The sequence below is a fragment of the Oryzias latipes genome, chromosome 6 (assembly GCF_053564925.1).
Source record: "Oryzias latipes strain Hd-rR chromosome 6, Olatipes_Hd-rR_3.1".
In the NCBI taxonomy this organism is placed as follows: domain Eukaryota; kingdom Metazoa; phylum Chordata; class Actinopteri; order Beloniformes; family Adrianichthyidae; genus Oryzias; species Oryzias latipes.
In genome coordinates, this window is record NC_136242.1 from 24,503,998 (window position 1) to 24,524,820 (window position 20,823).

Sequence of the window (20,823 nt, forward strand, 5' to 3'; positions counted from 1 at the left end):
ATTATAATTTTATACCAAATCAAAAAAGCAGTGTAGTTTTCCTGTACATAGTTTCTGCAGAGCGGCAGGAGTTCATCAGAAATTCCCCTCGGAGTTGTAGGCGTGACTGTTTGCAACAGCCTTCGCTCTTTTCCCATCATCCCGGTGTTTAAACACTCTCCTGCTAGCTCACAGCCCCTCACGACCCCAACTAGGCCTGCAAAATATACCGCAAATTTATCGTTATCGCAATATCCAGCTCTGCAATATGCATATCGCAAAAGACGGCGAATATCGCAATAAATCGCAAACCCAAAATGTGTTAAAACAATCTTCTAGCAGCTTGAAGCATTTAACGAATCAAATAAATCCCTTTATGCTTTGACCAATCAGATGGACGCCTTCCCATTGTTGACCAATCAGATGGAGGCCTATTATGTTAACCCTGGTCCTGAAGAGCCTCAACCCTGCCTGTTTTCCAGCTCTCCTTAACCAGCTTGCTGTTGATTGGCTGACTCAAGTGATTTCACATCCTGATTGACTGAACACACCTGATTTTGGTTATCATTATCGAGCAGTCTAGGGAGAATTGGAAAACAGACAGGGTTGAGGCTCTTGAGGACCAGGGTTAGCCACCCTGACGTTTGTCCCCCATGTCGATGAGGGTCATTTGGAGTATAATTTTAAACTGTTGCAATGAAATGGGAATGATGTTTTTGTTTATTTTTCTATTTGTTTATTTACCGCAAATTTATCGTTATCGCAATATTGATCACTAATATCGCATATCGCAAGTTTTCCTCATATCGTGCAGCCCTAACCCCAACCTAACATTACAGGTGCAACGTAAATGGCGAGCAATATTGGAGCTATCCAGCCGTAGAGTTTTCAGCTCAGATGGGGAAACCAAAGACGTACATGGATCTATTTGTCTGCAAGTGGATGCATCAGAATGGAGCAGAGCAGGAAACCTGTGACCTGCCGACCATAGTTTGTACAAAACAACTACAAGCTTTTCGAACGACGTATTTTTATCTGGTTTACAACAATTTAAATAAAGAAACACTCAGAAATGCAATTTTAATCTTAATTTTCTTTGTGTGTGTGCTCCATCATCAGAAAAATGCTACAGGAATATGTTAAAAACACAAAAAACTGAACTTTTATCCTAGTGGGTCTTTAATTTAAGATATTTATTCAAGAAGCTCTGATGCCATAAATGCCTTATATGTGGGACCCCCCCCCCCCACACACACACACACACACACCACACACACACACTCACACACACATATACACACAAACGCATACAAACACACATAACCAAACTGGGTGCTTTCAAGTCCACAGGAGCAGAAGAGATTTGTGCAGAAAGCCTAATGTTTGGCTGTACCTGTTTAACTTTAAATCTTTGCATTCATCTGTTTACACTAAATTGAAATTTGTGTGTTTATGACTTTCATTCAAGTCTTGCAGCTTCAGTCAGTGGGGCGGGGTGTGTCCAGGGATGCAGCATCCTGCCCCGCTGCTCACACCTTGTCCGTGCAGGTGTCTTCCAGAGGAGCATCAGCAGCAGCCTCCACGCCTGTGCACCGAAAGAGAAAGTGCTTCCTTTGCCGTCCACGGTGTTGTGAGTAATTCTGCCATAATCCGCTTTTCTTCTCTCTCTCTCTCTCTCTCTCTTCTTTCCCCTCTCCTCTCCCCCCTCCTGCGGTTCCATTCATATTCTAATCACAGCTTTCCCTTCTCCAGCTCTCAGGCACTCCATCAGAGCCCTCCCAGCCTCAGGCTTTGCACTTTTACTTCCCCCCCTTCTTTGTGAGCTTTGCCTCTTCTCAGAAGCACACCAAAAATAAGTGAAAGAGTTAGAAATACAAGCAAAACCCAGCTGAGAAATCTCCTACACAGCGGTTAAACATACCTGTCCTAATATCAAGCAAATGAGTTGTCAGTCAGAAAAGTGGTTTTGAGGATGCTGTTCACAAATGCTGCAACAAGTGTCTATGGAGTGTGAGAATGTTATTTAAAAAAAGCAGTAGGAAATTTATTTTATTTGAAGCGCAGGGCTGTGTAAAACGCATTAAAAGCCATTAAACTGGAGTACGGTGGGGCCACAGTGTTAGGACTGCGTACATCTAAGCCTCTTTTTTTCTTCTTCTTTTTTTTGGGGTGGGGGGGTGGGCTTTTCTTATTCAAAACAGCCCCACAAAAGACTTCCAGTGAGCCTTGCCACATCCCCATCTGACTTGGGGCCATTCATCAGCCTTCCAAGCCTATCAATGACATGTCCCCATCAGGGCTCCTATAAAATAAGCCCCTTTCCCATGAAACATCAGCAAACATTTTGACGGGTCTGGCTTTCCCCCCGCTGGATTTCTCTCCCCACCCCTACACCCCGTCTCATTCCACCCTGATTCCCACCTCTCCCTCTCTCCTCCGCCAACACCACCCCTCTCTGGGCGAACCTCAGATCCTCAACATCTCCTGTGACGGGCAGTGGTCACAGGAACACAGAGCGAGACGAGGGGAGAGCCACTAAGGTGGGGGAAACGTGCACTAAGCCATTTTCTTGGAGCAGCCAGCGTCGTTGATGGGAAGAGGATGCATTGCGGGCTGCTGGAGGAGCCTGACATGGATTCCACAGGTCAGTCCTGTTGCTGCTGCCTCCCCTGTGTGCCTCTTACTTTCTCTGGAGGTGCTCACAGGAACTCTCTGGATTCTCCTTTTTATCCATTCTCTTTTGAAGTTATTTCATTCATTTTTGGCCCTCTATGTTTATTTTTGTGATTTTTCTAGATGCACCAGGCGTTTTTGATTTTCTGCGACAAAACTGTTAAAAAAAGAGAGCAAACATAGAACACAATTACATTTTTTTGTGTGTTTTTGTGCTCATCAGCTGAATGTTAAAACAGGAAAAGTTTTTCTGAGAATTTAAACTTCAAAAAGCTAATCCAAAGAAATAAAAAATAAAAATCCACTTTTACTGTCGCAACAGGTGTATTTTTTAAAGCACTGAAGCCTAATTTGTCATAAATGTTTTGTAAGTAGTAGTTTAGTCCTAAATGTGTTGATAAATGAGTGCCAGTTAGTCTCATTTGCTGATCAGATTTAATCCAATTATTTAGATCCCCCAGTTTTCTGTTCTTGGGGTAAATGAAGCTTGAGGTCTGAGCCATCGTGGAGAATTAGCTCCACTTCAACGGATACTGTTTATTTCGGAGAATTTTCTCAGTACAAGTTTATTTTCTCCTTTAAAAATAAAAAAAGAACTTAAAAATAGAAAGGATTTTCTTTTTTTTTAATTAAATGCAGATTGTTTTAAACGACACTTGTGACTAAATGCTAACAATTTAATGCACTTTCTGTCTGCATCTGAAGAATAGAAACTTTAATTTGTTATTTAAATAAGTTATTTGAATAATGCTACAGATTTTCTAAAAGTGAAAATTGCATAATTTGTAAAACAAAAAAAAAACACTGCTGGTTGACTTTTTTTAGGTAGCACGTGCAGAGCGAGGAGCTGAAGTTTTTTAAAGTCAAACTCCTAAAACTTTTCAGAACTTTTTCCTCCTGTCTCTACCAATGTGTAATCCTTTCAAACAAAAATATTGTTTTTTTTTTTCTTTGAAATAAGATGGACAAATGTTTACAGAAAAATTATAGATTATGTTTTTAGAAATGGATTCAAATGTTTCGATTCATTTCTATTTACTTTTTTGATTTCTGTATTGGTAACAACAATGTCATAGAAAATGTCATCGAGAAAGTGCTTTAATGTTATAAACAAAAACGGTTTTCTTGTTTATGACATTTACTTAAGAATTCTGAATAGTCCTTTGGGCTGTTTTTTACACCATTTGTGTTTTGCGGCTTCTCGCACACCAGTTGAGCCATTTCTAAGTAGAAATTAAAACGGGACAATGGCCGCTATTCCACCAGACTGCTTCAGTAATGTGCACAGGCTCTTTTAAGCGAGTATGAGCGCTCCTAGTCTCTGGGGAACAATGCTGGATTCCTGCAGTTTTGCTGAAAACATCTTAGATAGAGCCATGGCTGTGCTGCTGCTCCTACAATCGGCTGCTGTCAGCTCGCCCTGTCACATTACTGACATTTAATAAGTCCTGTATGGCTTGTGTTTATGTAAATAAAGCTTTGGTTGGATGATATCAGGTCACCGCAGAAAAAGACATTTTAGTCCGAGGATTAAAATGCGAAAACAGAAAAAGCTGATGTTCATAACTTAAAAAGATTCAAAATGTCATCATATCTAAATATTTCAACCAAATTACATTATTTTAACAGAGAGCTGGATTGAAAGGTGCCTTAATGAAAGTGAGAGCAAGCGATATTCCAGCCACACGTCTCTGGGGAACTTGTCCACCGACGAACGTAAGCAGATCCTTCGCTGCCCACCTGAATGTGCACTTTCCAACACCCAAATAGTCCGACCTGTTAGTTTATTCCAAAAAAATTCATTCATATTTTCACAGAGTATTCCCGTGCTTGTGTTAAACTCCTAAAATTGTTGTCCCACATGTGTTGCTTATTGCAGATGAAGAAAAGGAAAACAACAGAGCCTCAAAACCACATTCAACTCCAGCTACTCTGGAATGGTAAGTAAAGAACTACGACACCATGTATTACTCTGTTCAACACAACAGGTAGATGCAAAAAATATATTTATTTGTCAATATTTTTGCATTTTTAAGCGATACAAATATGTTTCTCATAAAAAACAAAATAAATATATAAATCGGACAAACCAAGATCCATTATCAACAAGATTGAGACAAGCCATGTGCTTGAAAATCATTTGGCAAACTCTGATCTAAGAGGGGTTTTGATGTTTTGATTTGATCTAAACTGTGTGAAACACACAGCTAAACATTTCTTTAGTCCATGTATTTCAAATAATCTGCTGTAAAAATGCATCATTAAAGCATTTTTTATGTGCATCATTTTGCGACCAGATAACTTTCAAAGGGTTAACTGACATTCAGCCCAAATTACCTGTAAACTTTAAAAGCTTTTGTGTTTTTTTTATTTTCATGGATTATTGTTTTGATTTGCCAAACATCGACCTGTGTGTTTAAAAATCAACAACAACATAATTGTCATTAAATATTATATTTCTTGTAGATTTATTGTAAATAAATTGTCACCTTGGTACATAAACCCACTGAAAGGGTTAAGCATAACAGGACCAGACTTTTGGATTCAGATGTTGCACAGACAAAAGTAACTCTTTATTTAAAATACTTGGATTATAAAATCTAAAAAAGGAGGCTTTTTTACACGAAATAAATTCACACTTTTGTGTATTTCAAATTCTTTTTTTCATTGACTTAAAAATCTTCTCATAACTGCACTCTTTTCCCCCACAATATTGTCTGAAAAATTATGTTTTTTCTTTTATTCTTAAACTTCACATCAATACCCTAAAAAGAAAACCTGGAAAACCTACTGACGCTAGTATTTATATTATATGTGATGCTCCTCTGATAATGCCTCATTCTTCACAAGGTTTTCTCCGGTTTATCATTAAAATCTTCTCCCATCTTTAATCCTGGTGAATTTCAAGGATTTCAAAGTTAGTAACTGGTGTTTTATTGTATAATAAAAAAGCAAATTTAGGGACTTATACAAACATTTGAATGAAAAACTCACCGAGATGCTGTTAAAAATGATCTTTTGTTGGATTTTCTCCATTCATATCTAAATATGGATCAAATCTAAAACATTGAAGTTCCTAATTTTTCTGTTTTTTATTGCATAGTCATGTACATTTTTTTTAACTTACTAACAAATAGGTTTGCCTTCAACATTTTTCTCTCAGATGCTAACAACTAAAAACAAAGATTTTCACATCAGGGCTGAAAAATAAAACAGAAATCGTAGTTAAAATATAATAAAATAGAAATCATTGTTTATTTTGTCACTTAAAGATATAACATTTTCTGTAGAAAGTGCAGAAAAAACACACAATTAAAGTCAGTTTCATTTGTTGGTGTACCTCAGGGCTTTGTATTGGTGCTCCAAAGAAAATACATTCAGCAATAAGGATGAATTTACAATTACCGGTAATTCAATTTTATTTTTATTGCATATAACTATTTAATATTGCTAATTTAACTCAAATATTTAGAGATAAGTAATTCTGCATGTGTACCCATTTCATTCCTTCATTCATTTTCTAAAGCCATTTTGTGGGGCTACTCGTGGGCGAAGGGAGGGGATATCCTGGAGACGTCGCCAGTCTGTCACAGGGCCACAAATCACACACCTATGCACACTCACAACAATTTACAGTAACCAATTAACCTATGAAGCATGATTTTGGACGGTGTGAGGAACCCAGAGTCCCCTGTGAAGACCCACGCAAGCACAGGGAGAACATGCAAAGGTCCCCAATTGTTGTTCTGTTTCAGGTTCCCCGGCTGGGACTTGAACCGGGGGTATCTCTGGAGTGTGCTAACCACTGCCCCACCGCGACTCCACTTGGGCGAAATTATTTATTTTCCAACCCTGCGAAATTTAAATTAGCCTGATGAAGTTGTTAAGAGCGTATATATGTGGTTAACCGTGATTTTCTTATCTGGCTCTTGGAATTGGCAAAGAAAATGAGAGCACGTCTTAGAAAGAAATGCTTATTTATCCATTTTTTCCCAACTTTTTAACAGGTTAGAAGAGAACTACGAGATTGCTGAAGGTGTATGCATCCCCAGAAGTGCCCTCTACATGCATTACCTGGACTTCAGTGAGAAGCACGACACGCAGCCGGTGAACGCAGCAAGCTTTGGAAAGGTGACCGTCTTATGTCAGTGTTGATGGGATTTAAAACTCGTATCACTTCCAGGGGGATTTGGATGAAAACCAACATACGTATTTTTTCAATTTTACGCTCGGCTTCTGATGGCTAAGGTGGGCTTTTTAGTGACTCCATCAGTCATAATCTGCCGCTGCAGCTCAGTGTGAGCACATCATCTAAAGCCAAAGGAGATGTGCTTTCCTCTGTTCCCACAACCCCAAGAAGTCCCTCAAACCTTTCTACCCCCAGCCATCCGCTGTACCTTGGACTCCAGCCCCAACCCCCAACCCCAATCCGGCCCCCGCTCCTCCACCTCTCCTGTCGGAAGATATTGAAAAAAAGAAGGGGCCTGGATTAATGTGTAATTAAAGGAAATTTGGAAGGGTGAGATGTTGCGGAATGTTAGATCAGTGGCTGGAGCAGTGTGGGGTGTCCTTTAGGAAGGCTTCATTGATTCGGGACAAAAAAACCAGAGAGGGCCTGCACTGCCTCCCTGTCTGCTCATTTATCAAGCGGGGCCTGACAGAAACTTCACAGCTTGGCCCCTTTTTTTCATCGCACACAATGGAGAGCTACACTGTTTGCTAAAGTTTCTGCACCAGGAGCCGGACCGAGGAGCCAATCTCTTCGGACAAAAAGGGGAGGAAAGGAAGGAGGTGTGAGGATGAGGGGAGGCAGTTGATGAAGAAAAAAGTAATGCTGGATGTCATAACTGGATTTTTTTTTTTTATTTAAGTCACAAACCCCCCTATGGATTTTATTTTAGAAAAACTCTACTGATTTTTCTTTATTTAAAAAAAAATTATAGATTTTTTAAACCAAGTCTATTTAAGTAAGGAATGTTATACTTACTTTTACTGACCTAAAATTTGATTTAAACTAATTTCAGATTTTATTTTTTAACATCAGTGAATTGCTTTGATGCTTAACAATAAAATTACTAGAAAATAGTAAAATATCTGTCCATGGAGCAAGTCATTTTTATTAGGCAAGAAATCTTACAGTAATAAATCAAAATGTAGATAAAAGGAATTCCATTCAAGCATTCCAAAACAGGAAAGATAATCTATAAAGTTATTTGTTAGATAGAATGTTGTACAGCTCGATAATAGGAATTTTTTTGCTATTTGGTCTGCATCGTTGGAGTGGTTATGCATATCATTTGTATGTAATGTGGTTGTTTTTTTAATTTACAGTTGCAAAAGCAAGTGTAATCATTGGAAATGACTAATTTTATAGAAAAATGTGAAAAAAATGAGAAAACCATCTTAGTACAAGTTGTCCCACCTTAATAGATCCTATTAAAATCTAAAACTAGCACTTATTCTTTGAACATAAATCAACATTTTTGTTTAAAAAATAATGACAATGATAACTTGTCTGAACTAGACAAGTTAGGTGAACTATAACATCCCTTTTTTGCCTTAATTCATGTTTTTCTATTGTAGAGAGTTTGGAGCAAAATGATTTTTGACTCATCACTCAAAAAGTGCTGATTTTAAGAAGATTTTGGAAAGCTGCAGAGCAAAGAGAAGTCAAAACAGCTTAAAAACCTGGTCAAATATCTTGAATGACTAAAAACAAGGTTTGAAATCTTTGCAAGGATCAAATAGTTTGTAGTTAAAACTTTAAACACGTTTTTTATTTCTCCCAATAAACAGATTATAAGGCAACAGTTTCCAGCACTAACCACCAGAAGATTGGGAACCAGGGGCCAGTCAAAGTAAGAACATTTCAAGAACATCAAAACCGTTTCTTATTTTTAGCCTTTTGGTAAAGATTTGACCTTATATTAAAAAAAAAAAGGTAATAAATGTACAGTATTTAATGAACTGTTTAGCCTTGCAGGCTTTTGCTTAGTCCTCCTTCGTTGCGTCTCCTCTCCTCAGGTATCACTACTATGGCATCGCAGTGAAGGAGTCGTCTCCGTACTACGACGTGATGTACTCCAAGAAAGGAGCGGCGTGGGTGAACGAGACGGGGAAGAAAGAGGTCACGAAGCAGACAGTGGCGTATTCACCGCGCTCCAAACTGGGGACGCTCCTGCCAGAGTTCCCAAATGTCAAAGACCTAAATTTGCCTGCCAGCCTGCCAGAGGAGAGGGTAAACAGGAGTCCATCTTTACAGACCCCCCATCCCTCCTTCACACCTCACTTCTCTCACCATCTTGGTGCCCCCTCCTCTAGTTCTTTTATCTGAGTTTAGAGAAGGACCTTAAGGATTTATGTGCTGCCTCCACACTAACTCTTAATCTTTTAGGGCAGATAATAAGATCTCAGACAAAGGACAGGCACTAGCTGTCTGGCTTTTTAAGGGAGGCCATGATTTTAAATTGTTTGTGTTTTGCTGATCTGTAAAGGCTGTTTTATATTACTTTTCTCCAGCCTGGACTTGCAGCATAAATTTATTGCGTCTCATGCTTTGTTTAAGATTTATCCTCTTGTTTTTGCTGCACTTGTTTTTCTCCAGAAGTTACGGGGAGAGGGCTATTAATTCTGTGCTGCAGTTGGATTAACACTCGGTTGTCGCCCACAGGTGTCGACCTTCATCATGATGTACAGAACACACTGTCAGAGGATACTGGACACTGTTATCCGAGCCAACTTTGACGAGGTGAAGCTTCCATTTTCCTGAGCAGTGTCACCTCAGCTGGAGGAAGCTTCACTTCCTTTGTTTCATCTGTAGGTTCAAAGCTTCCTGCTGCACTTCTGGCAGGGCATGCCCCCCCACATGCTGCCTGTCCTCGGCTCCCCCACTGTGGTGAACATCGTCGGCGTCTGCGACTCCATCCTCTACAAGGCCATTTCCGGGGTTCTGATGCCCACCGTCCTTCAAGCACTGCCTGACAGGTGAGCGCCAGGATTATTCCTGACCTTCCTGTGTCAACAAATCCATACAACCACACAACTGTTAGACACACGCTTTAAACACATTCCTTTAAAGTTTAGATTTTAAAATTGTTTACTTTTAGGTCAAATGCGTTTCTAGTTCTGGACGATGGTCGTGTCCATGCATTGTTTTTTAGTTTAAAACTAATACAATTTCAGACTCAGTGGGAATGTAATCACCCTGAACTCAAAGCTCTTGATGAATTTAAGGAAATTTGAGATAAAGTGATTTTAAAATAAAAGAAATCTGACTAAATTTAAAAAAAAGGAAAATTAAAAAGAGAGAGTTTCAATTTCAAGTTTTACATTAACTTTTGTTGTTCAAATTTTTAATATTTCTTTCAAGTTTAAAATATATTTTGGTTGTATATATTATCAAATTTACAATTTTATTTTTCAAAATTTCAAAATTCTCCCTTCAAGTTTACAAGGTGTGGTTTCGAGCATAAAAGTTAATCAAGTTTTCTCTTTTTCTTTCTTCCAAATTTATAAATTGTTTTTTTATTCACTTTTACCTGATCCTAATATGACACCATGGTTCCTTTTTTTAAAATACACAAACTTGAAAATAGTAGTAATCAAAAGTTAAGTTGGAAAATCTTAAAGTCAAAAGTTAAGTCAAATTCTGTCATCCAAAGTTTAAATGAAAACAAGATAATGGGAACAATATTAGAGATATTAAAATAAGGATCCAGAGAAAAAACAAAAACAAATTTTGTTCTTGTTTTTTTTTTTAAATAAAATAAAAAAAAGCATAAACCTTTAATTTGAGTGTACTTTTACATATACAAATGTAGCATAAAAAGCTTCAGGTTTTATAGAATTTTAAACACAATACCATTTTCATTTTTCATCTAATCTATCTACAATGTTTTTCCTGCTTTCATAATTCTGCCTAATTGTCCTTTCTCCACAGTTTGACTCAGGTTATCCGAAAATTTGCCAAACAACTTGACGAATGGCTTAAAATAGCACTTCACGACCTTCCCGAAAACCTGAGAAATATCAAATTTGAGTGTAAGTTTTTAAAATGCTACCTGCTTTATTGTTTTTATTAACCAAATAGCTGAAATTGAAGGATTTTTCTTATTTTTCTGCTTCCAGTGTCCCGGAGATTCTCTCAGATCCTGAAGCGGCAAACGTCGTTAAACCATCTATGTCAGGTGCCTGTCAGGTTCTGGACAGTTTCCATTACGTCCATGATAGAACATTTCAAGTCCAGAGAGACCCGGGGGTGCTTGGTGTGTCATTCTGCGCGTCTCTACATTTTTCAGGCGTCCCGGACTGTAATAAACAGTGCGGATATCACTTTTCAAATGCTGGAGGACTGGAGGAACGTGGACCTGAACAGCATCACCAAGCAGACACTTTACACTATGGAGGACTCTCAGGAGGAGCACAGGCGGATCATCATCCAGCGTAAGTCCACAGAAGATTCCAGTAGCATTGCTAAGGGGACACCTAAAGGTTTAACCAGTCCTGTCTTCTTCTGAGGAGCTTTCTCCGTTCTGTCCTGACGGAGTAGAGGTTGCTGAAATGTAGACGCTCTGGTTTTCCGATGCAGCTTTATGTCCTGATTCTGGTTTTGAAGTGTGAGTTGATGTCCTGGCTGCTGTCACAGTGTATCAGGAGTTTGACCGCTTATTGGAGGAGCAGTCCCCGATCGAGGCGTACATCGAGTGGCTGGATTCCATGGTGGACCGCTGCGTCGTCAAGGTGAGTGTCATTGTAACAAGTCGACTCTTGAAAGCTGCTGAGATGTTTTTTTTTTAAGAGTCTGACTTTAAGATGCACCAATGAAGAAACTTTTTTCCCAAAAATGCAGAAAACCAGGTTGGAATAAATAGTTGAAGCAAAACTTTGATCGTCTTCCTGGCAGGGACACCTGCAGCTTAAAGCCGCTCGTCTTTCTCCCACAGAGCCACTTACACTGCAGTCCTCCCAGTTAATGATGTCTTCAAGCTTCCCATTTGCGTCCATTATGTGCCAGATATGGGCTTGTAAAATTTGGTCGCCTTGGCAACGTCTTGCACCGCCCAGACAATAGTTCAATAGGAAGGCGTGTCCCTGGGGGCAAATTAAATAGTTGACTTGTTGACATGTTTTTCGTTCCTGAGGGTTAAGCCCCAATACGGACCCGGGGGTTAATTCTGCCCCAGCATCCTCACCCTTCCCCCTCTTTTCTCATGGAAATGTTCTCTCTAGGTGGCAGGAAAGAGGCCCGGTTGCCTGAAGAAGGTGGCTCAACAGTTCCTGCTGATGTGGTCGTGTTTTGGTACCAGAGTCATCCGGGATATGACCCTCCACAGCGCGCCCAGCTTCGGTGAGCAGACGCTGCTTCTCATTATGTCTTCATAAAGAAGGATGTCCTGAAAGTTCAGGGGGGGGGGGGGGATTTTATTTTTATTTTTTGCACAAAATCCTGTTGCAGAATTTCTTTTAATTTTTTCAGAATTCTATAAAAAATTTGTCACCTACAGAATCAAAAACCATTCATGAATTTCCCTTAAAAAAGGAACCGTTTGAGTTTTTTGTGAAACCTGATGCTTTCTGCTTCCTGATCGGTGTCATCAGGGAGGATTTTTTGAAATTTCTCTGGACCTCTCGGCCACTTAAGTCCAAACTGAGCAGGAAGGAGGAGAAAATGGCAGAAGCTTTAACGGCCTGCTGTGTACGACCCGAGTCTGAGCTGTAAAAGCGGGAGGAAAGAGAATGGCTTCCCTTTCGTCTGTCCTCCCTCATGTCCTTCGGCTTGTCTGTGAATATCAAAGACACAGCTGGTCGCGGTGTTTTGATAAAGCCAATCTCTGTGGACAAACAGCTAATTAACAAAAGGCGCCCCTCCCCTCTCCCGGTGTGTTTGCCCGTCTTTTCCATTTTATGAGCGGTCAGTATTACACCCCGCTCCTCCTGAATGGCCACAAGTGTTTATTATGCACACGGCAGCATCGGCGGCCGGCACAATGACACAGTTGATGACACCCCCCCCATTCAAATGCTTCATTCTCATCCTTCTTGTGACCTCAGGGGTTGGCTGACATATTTTTCTGGCTCTGAGGCAGAGCACGGAAAGGAGAGCAGCCGCTTCCTGTTAATGACGGGATCTGATGTCAGCCTGTCCTGTTTTAACTTTTTTTTTACCCCCATCAACTGGAATCCTGACATTTTTCCTGTAAAAGTTGGCCGTTTCTGTCCACAGGCTCCTTCCACCTGATCCATCTCATGTTTGATGACTATGTGCTTTACCTGTTGGAGTCTCTGCACTGTCAGGAGAGAGCCAACGACCTGATGAGGGCCATGAAGGGCGAGGGGGTCACAGGTGAGCCCACAGCTGCAGGGACATCCCAGAAACATGCAGATGTCACCAGAAACTAAACAGATTCCCAAAGCGTCTTTCGGCTATTTTATTCATTCATGATACATTTATTTGTAAAAAAAATATATATACTAATAGGTCAGCCACATTTGGATACTGTTTCCTTTCATTTTTATTATTAATGTTGTTTTTTTAATTGTTTTATATCTACTGATACTCAACTAAGCTTTGGTTTGAATTAGCCTTATTTTAATATGAAAAGTAAATTGAAACTGTTTTTTTTTTTTTTTGTATTTTTACTTTTTTGCAGCTTCTTGAAATGTCTCAGCTGTGAATTCTGTAAAAATTTTAAATATTAAAACAAAGATCATCAAACAGAAAACTCTTTTTTTGGGAGTTTAGTTCATTTTTATACTGAAAAGAATTCCTATTTGCTTGTCGTAGCTGAGACGGCTAGAAGTAAAATGCATCAAAGGGGAATAAAACAACCTTTTCTTCACTTCTTTAGCGAGTGTTTTGATAAATTAAGCAGGTCTTAAAGGATTTCCGTGTCATCGGTTTATGTAAATGTCGTGTGTTAAAGAAGCAGTTGTGTCTCTTCAGCAGAACCAGAGGAGGAATTCACGCTTTCAGAAACCACTCCCACCTCCCCGTCTCCAGGGTCATACTCCCCTGCTCGATCAGTCAACTCCGTCAGCGTCTCCTCGGTTGGTTCTCCCACAGCTGCGGTGTCCCCGGAGTTCACCGGAGTGAGCGCCTCCACAGGTGAGACCGGGCTCCCCCAGGGGTCACTTCCTGTGAACGAGCAGTGGAACGGACCTTCCTGCACTGAGCTGCTGTGCCACAAACGTTTGTGTTCACACGTGTCTACCAGGTGCTGTGCAGTCATATACCTGGTCCCTTACATACACAGTGACAACAGCTGGTGGTTCTACTCCGGAGGCTGGACAGCAGCTGTCCTGCATGAGGAGCAGCGCTCCGGCCCCCCCTCCGTCCTCCACCCACCGGATGCCGGTTTATCCCCACAGAGAAGAGCACGGGTAAATATGACCCGAGTTTCAAAACAAGATTTTAAGATAGTTTTCATTCAATTAAATATCCTTTTTTTCCTTTATGCTTCCGTAGTTACCCTGGTAGCTACAACTACAGCAGCTACAGCAATCAGCATCCTCACTCCATCCAGGGCCAGTATCCCAGTCTGGCACACGAGGCGGCAATCCCAGCCCCCCTTCACTACTCCACCTACCACCGCTCATCTGCACAGGTCCGTCCCTCAGAGCCGGTGTTTGCTGGCATTTTCATGAATGAATAAACTTCCCCAACTTTAAAAAGTAGTATAAAGTAATGTTGAAGAAGTGGTTCCTATCTCATTCTCCAATATCTGCATGAATATTTGTAGTCATTTTGCTTATGTTCATTACAACAAAGAAATAAAACGGCAAACATAAAATATTCTTACTGTAGTCACAGAACAAAACTAAAGATTGCTAGATTGTAGGTTAAAACTTTGCACAAAAAAGGTAATGGGAATACATTTTAGGTGTCTTTTAAATATAGGATGATTGTGTCTTAAAAAAGATTAAACAAAACATCTTTAAATGGAATTAACTTTAATAACAAACTACAAGTGGGTGGTAATTTCTAGAATAATGCACAGCAACTTTTCATCATCTATATCATAAAATCATCTTTATCCTCTAAATATAAACTTAAAATAAATTTAAAGTATTAAAAAATATGAAATAAATTATGAAAAGTGTTAAGCTCCCTGTATTTAACCACTTAACCTTCAAATAAGATAAATATATCAAAAGTATTTGCAGTTTTAACAGCCAAATTACAATTGTAAAATACGAAACCCTACGTCTGCAGTGATGAAGATGAAGAACGTTATGTATTTACCGTACTTTATTGCATCATCAATGTCTCTTTGGTTTCATCTCTCAATGGAAGTGAGTGTGAACATAACTGTAACATGTGATATAAGGTTACAACCAACAATTCTGATGATTGGTGACTCATCAATCAAACATTTCTTGATTTAACCAATTAATCCAGATTTTTTTGCAGCATTTATAAATGGTTTTTATTTCTGTACCAAACAAAATTGTAATGTTTATTCCAAAAGTATGAAATCAAAGTTAAAGCAGAAAGAAGGTCTGGACTTTTTAAAATGTTTTCTTTTATTCTTATTGATTTTTAAGCTGAACCCACAAGTTCCCATCTATTGAGATGTTTTTAGTCCTTTTGATTTACAACAGATTTCAGTGTGAATTAGTGTTTTTTCACTTTTAGTTAATTGTATATGAATTCATAAAGCTAAGAATTGTATTTCTTACAGAGCCCTGAACAAGACATTAAAAAAATTGTTACATCTAAATAATTATTTGAAGCCTCAATTTAGTATTTTACTGTGAAAAATTAGTATTGTGTTAGCATTTTATGCACACAAATTAATATTATAGTATCATCAAGTCCTATTACTAATTTGTGCCCACGAAATACTCTTTTCTGTTTTAACATTTTTATTGTTATTTTGAGAAAAACAAACAGCAACAGAAGAAAGAAAAAAAGAAAAAAATTCCAGCACAACAAAGTCAGAGCACGGAGGCAAACACATCAGATAGTTACATACATCTAGTACATTTCATAGATTATATCATGGGGAACCAGATTATCATTAGTTCAATCAGAGGACAAGGTTTGGACTGCCTAAAGAATGTTGACTAGATCACCAGGAAGATGATCAAGCAGAGGCTTCCATAGTTTTTAAAAAGCATCAGAGTTGCCCTTTAAGAGGCCTCTGAGGCGCTCCATAGGAAGAACTTTGAATGCCTCTCTGTACCACTGCGTGGCAGAAGGAGGTTATCCCTGAATCCACTTCAGCAGGATGTATCGTCTTGCCAGTTTATGTAATAAAACCATCGCCTGACCAGATAGAGGTGGTCTCTCCACAGGTACGCCAAGAAGAAACAGCGCAGGGCTCAGAGGGATTGTTCTGTGAAAAATACAGCTGAGTTCTTTTACAATGTTTTTCCAGAATCTAGTGATCAAAGGATATTGCCAGATACAGTGATAGTAGGTTCCTAAACCAGTTTTACATTTTATCGAAGAGGGGAACATTGAGGATTGAGTCTATGCAGAAGCTGTTGGGTGGATTGAAGTCTGTGCAGAATTCTATATTGATTTTCTCTTAGTCTGTCGCAGATGAACACGGTCTTGGCAGATACAAAAGACGAAATACTCTTTTGCGCACAAAATGATCATTTGTGCCGACAAAATGCTAAATTGTACGCACAAAATGCTCAACAGTGCATACAAATGTTAATTGTTATGTCCAATTAATAACTTGTGGCCACAATTTAGCATTTTATGGCCAAAAAGTATTTATAAGTATTGTATTAGCATTTTCCAGGCACAAATTACCTTTTTGTGCACAGTATTTTAACATAATCAATTTGTACTACTAGTTTGGCCTCAAAATGTTCATTTGTGCTCACAAAATGTTAATTTGTGTACACAAAATGCTAATTTGAGTCCACAAAATACTCTTTTGTGTACGGAAAATGTTAATTTCTGCGCACAAAATACTAATTTGGGTATGCAAAATGTTTCTTTTTGTCCACAAAATGCTAATTTGTGTATGCAAAATGTTTCTTATTGTCCACATAATGCTAATTTGTACGGTGGTCAAAAAATACACAAAAGGTCTGTCTACAAGTTTTTAGCACAATTAATTATTTTGACAAATTGCTGCACACTAACCTGAATTTCATTTCAAATAAAACTAAAAGTAAGACAAACAGGGTGAGTGATATCTATTCATATTAAAGCTTTCAAGCAAATGGTGTGAATTCCCTCTTTTGGTGGCGGTTTCCTGTGGAGGGTCCTCCAGCCTCTGCTGCCGGTATGGGAGGGGATCAGCTGGGCCTCAGCGCTGCCTCCCCACACCGCGGAAGCAGACAGTGAAAGGTGGCTCGGCTGGGGCCAAGAGGGGCCCAGCTCTGTTACTTCTCCTTCCAGCTCTCAATAGTCTCTTCATCTGTTTGAGGCAGTGGTCATGGAGCGGGGCAAGGGGGCGTTTATTAAAATATTGTTATTCAATGGTCTCTTTTCTGCCTGTGAACAAGAGGCAGCTGAGTCGTCCGTCCTGTCCTGACCGTCTTTTTCCATGCTGTGATCCCTCATAATGGAATCGACTGTCGTGTTTATATTTAGCAAGAAAAAGGAAAAAAACGTTTTACTTCCACATTTTTAAGACCCGTCTGAGCTTAAATGGGTCACAATGCTCGCGCTTTGTCAGTGAAAGAGGTCAGATGCGCAGCTGAAAACTCTTCCGGATCTCAATTTATCGGAAATATTTTTGTCAGGAGGCCATTTTTGTGCTATTTAGGATTGGCTTCCAAACGCAACAAAAAAATTACCAAATTTCTTGAGCTTAAGTCTCTAATTGTAAGGCATTGTCTTAATACAGGAAATGGTTATCAGCAAGATCACTTTACAACCAGTTCTAAGAGCCTTAAATACTTGGAATATAAGACCAGCAGGGTTTAACAGTCACTATTGCACAGGAAAGAGAATCTGCGTTTACTGTCTGAGGAAATCTGTCTGTTGTCCAGGTTCTGTTGTCCCAGAACTTTTCTTCTTCAAAGCAACAGGAGTTCAAAGGTTCACCTAGAAGAAGTTCCCCACCTCATCCAATGAACTTATTAGGAGATGTTTAACCTTAAAACCCTCCCTAAAATCTTTATTTTTGAATGTTAAACCATCTGTTTCATATTTATCAGTAAATTACCAACCGGATAGAATTTATTTTTCATTAAATTAAATTTAAATTTTTTTAAATAAACTTCTGCAGTTTTAGTTATTTTATAACACAGTAGATGTCACTGCAACATGAATAAAAAATTCATTAATTGTTTCATTGTATGGAAAAAAATCTTTAATAGATTTAGCAAAGGAAAGGCTTCATTGTCATGTTTTAAACTCTCCACTCTTGGTTTTTTCCTCTGCAGTACCAACAGATGTCTCGAATGGAGCCCTGTCTGATGGGCAGTACTCCTCGTTTGCACCCTTCGCCTGTCGCCCCCCGGTGGCCGGATGTGTCCCCTGCCAACAGCTGTTACACGAGCCCACCTTTGCATTCATCCCGTTACGCCCCCTCTGGGGACATGTACTCTCCCCTAGGCCCTCGCAGGAACTCGGAGTATGAACATTCGCAGCATTTTCCTGGCTTTGCGTACATAAATGGTGAAGCCACCACAGGCTGGGCCAAATAAAACAATTCTGTGGATTTTATTGTACAAGCTCCAGACCTGCCATGCCAGCAGGCACACAAGTACTTTCATTCAAGTGCAAGTAAAAATGTGTGAGTAAAGAGGTGGAAGTGCCATCGCGAGGAGACAGGAACACTGGTTGGAATGACAATTCCAAGCGATTCAATCACAAGGGTGATTGTGGCTTAAATGAGAAGTGGTTTATTTAACTTTAAAAATGTTAAAGGGAGAATTAAAAAAAAACCTAACTACTGTCAAAACTTGCAGCATTATTATTTTAGGAGTGCAATGCTGCCGCCGAGCTGTGCCTTCGTTTTAAGGAATGTACACCTCTGCCGAGTTTCGCTGAAAGGTCAGAGCTCACGTCACCTCAACAACAGTCAGGACCGGCTGCGCTTTTCGCCGTTGCAATCCCTGTGATGACGCCCCTTCCTCGTGTTGCTCAGCCCTATCGTCATGAACGGCTGTTCTGCCTTAACTCTCACCTGGAACACCTTTTTTTTTTATTGCAACAGAGTTCTGTCCATTGACCCATATAAGGTGTCTCAATATTTCCAGTCAAAGAGTTTTTTAATGGTTGACTCAACAAATATGGTTTTTTGCTGTTTTTCTGTGACACACTCTCAGATGCATACAATACACATGTGTATGTATTCTCTGTGACTTTGTAACATGGTGTATCCTTTATTTTCTATGTTACAGTTGGTACTTTGTCTATGTTTTGTATGATTAGTAAAGGATGCATTAACTTAGAGATGTGTGTTTTATAATGCACTCAAAGCCACTAAGGACCTATTACCCTATGGGTATTTATAGAAAAGGGAAAGTATCAAAGTGTACAGTAACATGAGGTCTAGAAACTCTTCTGTAAATACCATGAAAGCACTGGAACACATATGTGGTGACAGTTTAACTATCACAGCTGAAAGTTATGTATATGTGAAAAATATGCTGCCACATAAATAATTTCTCTATTTAAAAATGAGTTGTTTTGGTCATCTTTTTTCCTCTCTTTCACTAGTACTTATGTTGGGGACTTTATTGAGGTCATTCAGAAAAAACAGGACTTTGTGTCTTCCAGATGAAAATACAAATAGAACTTTATTTCATCAGCATAGAATTAGAATGTGACAGATAATGGAGCACAAAGATGTGTCAAAAAAAGAAGAGGTCAGGGAACACAACCCTGTGAAGACGTAGTCAAATCAAGAAATGTCCTCCTGGTGGGATTCATGGAAATTTTTTGATCCAATTCAATTTAATCTATATAGGCCAATATAACAACAGTGTCTCAGTGGGCTTCATACCGGTAATTGTATAAGAAAATGAAATCTGTCATAAAATTCATCAGGTAATTGGCAAACTAAGCTAAACTGGGCATTCCTGTCCACTTTCTCAGAAAGGAAGATATTGGAATTTACAGTTTTAAACCTGTAGAAAAATCAAGTAGGATTAAAAAGGTAGATTACACTGTGAGAAGAGGCTCTATGACAAAAGCTAGGGCAGTTTTCGCTAAATCACCTCTTCCAAAATCAAGTTGGTTCAGATCAAGGAGGTTTCTTTGGTGACACTAAACTTTAAATGTTGTAAAATTTTTATTGTTCCAGGGTTTTGGCCAAAACTATGGAAAATGGCTAAAAGAAATCTTACAGTAAAACTGTTTTTCTTTAGATTCCTAATCCCCAGTATTGGTGAACGGGATTTCTTTTCTGTGATTATCCAAGCCGCTTTTTTTTCTTTTTTCTCCATTCCAACTCTGTGAACCTCTATAGCCACACAGTGGGGGGCTGGGTCAGAAGCAGAAGAGCTGCAGTGCAGAAAGAATTACATTTCTATAGGGAGAATGTCCTGCTGGGCCAGGGTCATTGCACCTCAGTCCCATAACCTTTAACCTCTGACCCCTGTCAGTTGTCTTTTTCCTTTGTTTAATTAGAGTAGATCTTCTGCGTTGAATCTTCCAGCAGATTTCCGTTGAGACATTAAATTCAGCAGATTTATTGAACGCAAAGCAAAAAAGAACTGATTAGAGTGTTGATGTCAGTATGTGCCAAAGATCTCAAATGGAGATTAATATGCTAGAAATATGCTAGTTCTGTAAATAGCTTTTTAAATTATACTACCATGTTGTTTGCATTTATGCTACATTTTCTTTGTTCTTGTTTTTTTTTTTTTTATTATTCTTAGTCTTTTTTCCCCTCTGCTGTCAAGTGCTATGGTGACAAACAAATTTTCCCACGTGTGGGATCAATAAAGTATTTCTGATTTCTGATTTCTGAATCCAGCATGCTGAGAGAAATGTGCAACTGCTCACTTTCACATTGATTTTAGCTCATTTATTTGGTCATTTAAGTAATTACCATTAACTATCCGAGATAACTCCATACCCTCCAGCATTTTATTTCTTTGATATAAAATCTAAATTCCATAACAATAAACAAAGTAAAATAAAATAAAATAAGACATCGCAGAAAAATTTGCTAAATGTGAAGCCATTTTAGCACTAGTAACTAATTAACCAACCTTTGGCAACACCTTTTTGTGAGGATTAATTTTCAT

General features: G+C 39.0%; 1 protein-coding gene across 4 annotated transcripts; it reads left to right on the forward strand.

Annotated features, from left to right (window-relative positions):
- The first annotated feature begins 2,123 nt into the window (after nt 1-2,123).
- rfx4 (regulatory factor X, 4) lies at nt 2,124-19,249 on the forward strand. 4 transcript variants are annotated; one of them, XM_004069710.5, is made up of 18 exons: nt 2,124-2,623; nt 4,282-4,368; nt 4,532-4,592; nt 6,660-6,783; nt 8,449-8,510; nt 8,677-8,890; nt 9,323-9,400; nt 9,473-9,636; nt 10,592-10,692; nt 10,780-10,838; nt 10,950-11,094; nt 11,297-11,391; nt 11,881-11,998; nt 12,875-12,994; nt 13,595-13,756; nt 13,866-14,031; nt 14,117-14,255; nt 18,007-19,249. In XM_004069710.5, the coding sequence occupies exons 1-18, from the start codon at nt 2,581-2,583 to the stop codon at nt 18,268-18,270; spliced, it is 2,202 nt and encodes a 733-aa protein (XP_004069758.1). In that variant the 5' UTR covers nt 2,124-2,580; the 3' UTR covers nt 18,271-19,249. The 4 variants fall into 4 exon arrangements, with proteins under 4 accessions (XP_004069758.1, XP_011474584.1, XP_011474583.1 ...); XM_011476282.4 differs by having other exon boundaries at nt 2,226-2,623; nt 13,905-14,031; XM_011476281.4 differs by having other exon boundaries at nt 2,226-2,623; nt 13,598-13,756.
- The last annotated feature ends 1,574 nt before the right edge of the window (nt 19,250-20,823 follow it).